This window comes from Poecilia latipinna, unplaced genomic scaffold, assembly GCF_001443285.1.
Source record: "Poecilia latipinna isolate Pla-1442-1.1 unplaced genomic scaffold, P_latipinna-1.0 Scaffold24, whole genome shotgun sequence".
Classification (NCBI taxonomy): Eukaryota; Metazoa; Chordata; class Actinopteri; order Cyprinodontiformes; family Poeciliidae; genus Poecilia; species Poecilia latipinna.
In genome coordinates, this window is record NW_015112640.1 from 104,906 (window position 1) to 108,202 (window position 3,297).

At 39.0% G+C, this 3,297-nt stretch overlaps 1 protein-coding gene across 7 annotated transcripts in view; it reads right to left on the reverse strand.

The window, feature by feature from the left end:
* Positions 1-344: 344 nt before the first annotated feature.
* LOC106950215 (interferon regulatory factor 6-like) overlaps positions 345-3,297 on the reverse strand; it is a 33,396-nt gene continuing 30,443 nt past the window's right edge. For 6 of the 7 annotated variants that reach the window (XM_015036938.1, XM_015036925.1, XM_015036930.1 and 3 more), the window contains 2 exons: positions 2,593-2,711; positions 1,003-1,365 (listed from right to left, as the gene is read on the reverse strand). In XM_015036938.1, the coding sequence (XP_014892424.1) occupies positions 1,132-1,365; positions 2,593-2,711 (353 nt within the window). In that variant the 3' untranslated portion in view covers positions 1,003-1,131. The other variant, XM_015036919.1, reaches the window with a different exon arrangement.

Consider the following 3,297-nt stretch of genomic DNA (forward strand, 5'->3'; position numbering starts at 1 on the left):
CTGCTGTAAAAAGGAATAAAGGCATAAAACCCATCAGCAAAATGTAGACAAAGTAAAAATTACCACCACCAATGACTGAGTTTAGTTTCAGCTCTGGCGTTGAATCTGTTGAGCACATGACATCATGTTGAGCTGAAACTCGCACTGCCAGCTGAGTTACATCAGCATATCAATGTTAGTTTACCTTCTGGATTACCAACCAGTCGGCTGCAGCACAAACTCATGCAAGAGCAGCTCTCCACACAAACAATAAAAGTAAATCATGGTTAAAGTCTAATTTTTTTTTCCACTCTGCATGTGTCATCGTTGGAGCCCAATCAAAAGTAATAAAGAAATCATAAAAATGTGTTTAATGGTACTTTTATTGATAAAAGCAATCACAGGGTAAATACATTCGACAGATCATAAAACATTTCAGCACCCCAAAGTGCAAAGAATAAGGACAATACATATCAATGTTGTCTGGTTAGAATGTGGCTTGATACAATCTGTAGCTAAAATATGTGTAAAAAAAACAAAAACATTTCATATGGAAAAAGAGAAGCCAGAAGATCAGCAGCTGGTCAAACTCAAATGTTCCCAAGAAAGTGTTTTAACTTAATTCAAAGGAGGATAAAAAGGGAACCACATGTAGACCAAATATTCTTATGTGCACTGTAGAAGAATCCATATCCATCCCTACGCTTATTCACATTCATCTACATTTTCTGAAAACAAAAATCTCTTGCTGGATGCATTTTTATATGGAAAACAAAAAAAGTATAAAACTGAATTACAGAAAAGTGAATAGGATCAGTTTCATAATCCTCTCGTAGTGTCAGACGATCACATATTGGATGTAGATGGAGATAACTCAGAACAATATCTGTAACTGATTAACTATGATAAATATTCCTCTGCAGCGAGGCGGACTTTGGCCTGCAGAACCACCAGCCATCTGCAGCATCTGCACAGACTAATGCACTACTGCGTGGCGCAGTTTCACAAGAAAAAGCTGAACAGCACACAAATCCAAAAGTATATTGTGTACACTTCTAATCAGGATTACATACAAGTACTTGTTTCCTTACAGGGGCGGGGGGAACCCTGCAGTGGTGAATAATATTTGTATAAAATAGTTGGTTCACAGCTTCACTGAGTCTGCAGAGCCTGGGCAATGTTCAGGCCTGGGTTGGGGGGCAGAGCCCAGCCCCCCTCCTGGCCCTGGTGGTTCTGCAGCAGGGTGTACAGCTCCTTCAGGTGGCTCACTATATTGTCCTTTATATCTGGGATTGAAATCTGCAGGCGCACGCTGCTGCTGTCAAAAGAAAGGTTGTTGTCTCCAGAAAACATCTCGCTTATCATCCGAGCCACCACAGGAATGACCTGAAAGGATGAAGAACAAGGAGTGTGAGAGGAAAACGGAGGACCATCTAATGAGTCCAGTCTGCACGAGCAAAAGACAAATTTACCGTTACATTCATCATGATTTTTCGCTTTTGATTCATTCTATACTTTTTTTTTTAAACCAATCAGCAGTGAGAAACTTTTAAAGGGGCAATTTTATGCATAACCTTTTTTTTTTTTTTTTATTTTTTAGCTTTACATCATGCTATAATTCCTCCGTTAAAAACACACCTGCAGTGTTTCCTTGATTATTTCATGCATGTCTGAGAAATCCTTTAATCTCCCATGGCAACCATTCAGCCATGCAAAACGCCTGAAGCGCTGCCTTCAAGATGTGCTCAGAGAGGGACTGTCATGTCAAATTAAATTAGAAATTCTCCACAACCTTTAGGTGCAGACTACTTGACAGCATGTCATCAGGAAGGCAGACCAAAAAAAACTAAATTGTCCCATCACAAAAACAAATGTGGTTTTCTAAACTGAAGTCGAAATGCAAGTTGAACTTTGATGTTTGGTGAGATAAAACTGGGACTGAATATGTGGCAAAGTGCCTGGTAAGCATGGTGGAGGATCTATGATGCTGTGGGTCTGTTTCTCCTTTGAAAGTAGAATGGCATCATGCATTTTCCAGGTACATGGTGCTATTTATTAGTCATAATGTGATCTTCAGTTGTTAGAAAAATGCTGCAAAATTTCGCAGTGCGATGTGTTGAAATTGGCCTCCGTTTCTTTAAGAAGCTCCTACTCTGACACTCCACCTTCACATCAATGAACCTTTATGAAGACCATTGATTCCTTAAAGTTGTAGTTTATGAGGAGCCCAGCAGGCTCACAAGCATTTAGGCTCCCTGAATGGCTGCAATGGAGATTAAAGTCAAACATGCATTAAAGACTCAAAGCAACACTGCAGGTGTGTGAAGGAATAACTGACATGATATGAAGCTAGAAGAGAGATTTTACATAGTACTGGCCTTTTAGTGCGCGTGTCACATTAATCTCAGATTAGAGAGCTGCTCTTTTAAACAAATCAAGCATGAAAACTCAGCAAGATCTGCTGGTAATCCAGAATAACAAACACCAGCCTCATCATGAGCAGCAGCTGGAGGAGAAGTGAGGAGTTGCTGGGTTTTTATGAAATCAAAATGGTGTTATATCATAAGTTCTCAGTTTTGGCTATTATTTAAGTTAAAGTCCTGTATTTTTCACCTGGACCATGATGAGTTTTCGCTCTTTGGGTCTTCCATCGGGCCATTCCTCTCCAAAGCAGAGGCTGATTTCAAACTGAGGAGGGCTGGTCGCCTGGCCACGCTGCTGCGCTACAACACCTGCATAAATAAAAAAAATAAAGGAAAACTATAGTTATGATGTCACTCTAAAACCTCATCATCACAGGGTTCCTACACACACACTAACGTTTTTAGAACTTTGAATTCTTCTGCAGCCCAGACTTATATTTATTAACTGATAAATGGATCATAAAAACATGGGCAGATAAACATAAGATGAACTGATGTGTAGATGGATGATAGAGATTTGTAGGACAAATAAATCAACCATGGATTGATGGATCGATGATTAATGGATGGACAAACAGATCAATCCAACTATTGGACAAAGAAACAGGAAATAAAGTCTGTCCAAAACTGGAAAATACTTAATTTTTCAATATTTTTAGACTCTGTTACTAATATTCCTCATGGCCCCTATAGGTTGTGGGTACAGATGACACACATTGATATTTGTCCTCTGATGGTAAAAATATTGCATAAAATGGTAACACTTTATTTGAAGTCGTGTGCATAAGACTGACATGACGCCGTCAAAAACATGACCTGTCATGAACATCAAGAAGTCTTTATGAATGTTTATGACAAATGAAGTGTCATTTGGTAAATAATGACACTTTTTATG